Source organism: Manacus vitellinus, unplaced genomic scaffold (assembly GCF_001715985.3).
Source record: "Manacus vitellinus isolate BGI_N305 unplaced genomic scaffold, ASM171598v3 scaffold_223_pilon, whole genome shotgun sequence".
Taxonomy (NCBI): Eukaryota; Metazoa; Chordata; class Aves; order Passeriformes; family Pipridae; genus Manacus; species Manacus vitellinus.
This window is the reverse complement of record NW_021939581.1, coordinates 7094-8251: the sequence shown is the minus strand read 5'-3', so window position 1 is coordinate 8251 and position 1158 is coordinate 7094. Positions and strand designations below refer to the sequence as shown.

Below are 1158 nucleotides of genomic sequence, written 5' to 3'. Positions count from 1 at the left end.
CCCCCCCTGGAGCCCAACCCTCCTCCTCCTGCCCCAGGAGCCTCTCCCAGCCCGGGGGAGGGGGACGGGAATGAGTCACATGGGGAAAAGCTCCCGGGATCCTTCAGGAGCTGCAGGAACAGGAACTCCTGGAATTCCTGCCGGGAGGGACGCGTCCCGCAGGATCTCCACGTGCACAGTTGAGTGAGAGTTGTGTGGTTTTTATTATTCTCTTTTTTTTTTTTTATTATTTTAATTATTTTGAACCCGAGGCTGAGAGGAACAAAGGGGAGGGAAGGGACAGTTTCCTGCCTGGAATAAAAACACCCAAAATAACCTTAAAAATGGAATAACGGGGGCTGGTAACGAAGGAAGAGGGAGCTACAGAGCCAAGGGCTGGAATGAGGCTGGAATTCAGCTGGAATAAGACTGGAATTGGGCTGCAATCTGCTTGGAATCTTACTGGAATCCTGCTGGAATCCAAGGGCTGGAAGCTGGCTGGAATCCCACTGGAATCAGGCTGGTATCCCACTGGAATCCTGCTGGAATCAGGCTGGAATTCCACTGGAATCAGGCTGGAATTGGGCTGGAATCCAGCTGGAATCCAAGGGCTGGAATCAGGCTGGAGTCTGGCTGGAATCCCACTGGAATCAGGCTGGTATCTCACTGGAATCCCACTGGAATCAGGCTGGAATTGGGCTGGAATCCAAGGGCTGGAATCAGGCTGGAGTCTGGCTGGACTCCCACTGGAATCAGGCTGGTATCCCACTGGAATCCCAGGGCTGGAATCTCAGTGGAATCAGGCTGGAATTGGGCTGCAATCCGCTTGGAATCCCACTGGAATCCCGCTGGAATCCACGGAGATCTCTCCATCCAGCGACGCCGGGAGGCTCCACCCCCATTCCCTGATCTCCACCCCCACTCCCAAACCCCCCATTCCCCAAATCCACGTCCCCTCCAACACGAGGTCCCCAGGAAGGAAGGTTGTTGTGCCGGAGCCTCCCGGCGTTCCCGCGGCTCCGCGGCCGTTCCCGGCACATTCCCGGCGCATTCCCGGCGCATTCCCGGGGCGTTCCCGGGGGTCCCTCAGTAGAGGCCGCACTCCTTGAGGTTGTTCTTGATGATGACGTCGGTGACGGCGTCGAACACGAACTGCACGTTGCGCGTGTCGGTGGCGCA

General features: G+C 57.1%; 1 protein-coding gene across 1 annotated transcript in view; it reads right to left on the bottom strand.

Moving 5' to 3' along the window:
* Positions 1-581: 581 nt before the first annotated feature.
* Positions 582-1158, bottom strand: part of GNAI3 (G protein subunit alpha i3) — a gene marked incomplete at its 5' end in the record, with an annotated part of 7667 nt that continues 7090 nt past the window's right edge. The window contains one exon of the mRNA XM_029959801.1: positions 582-1157. Coding sequence (XP_029815661.1) covers positions 1066-1157 — 92 coding nt within the window. The remainder of the gene's footprint in view (position 1158) is intronic.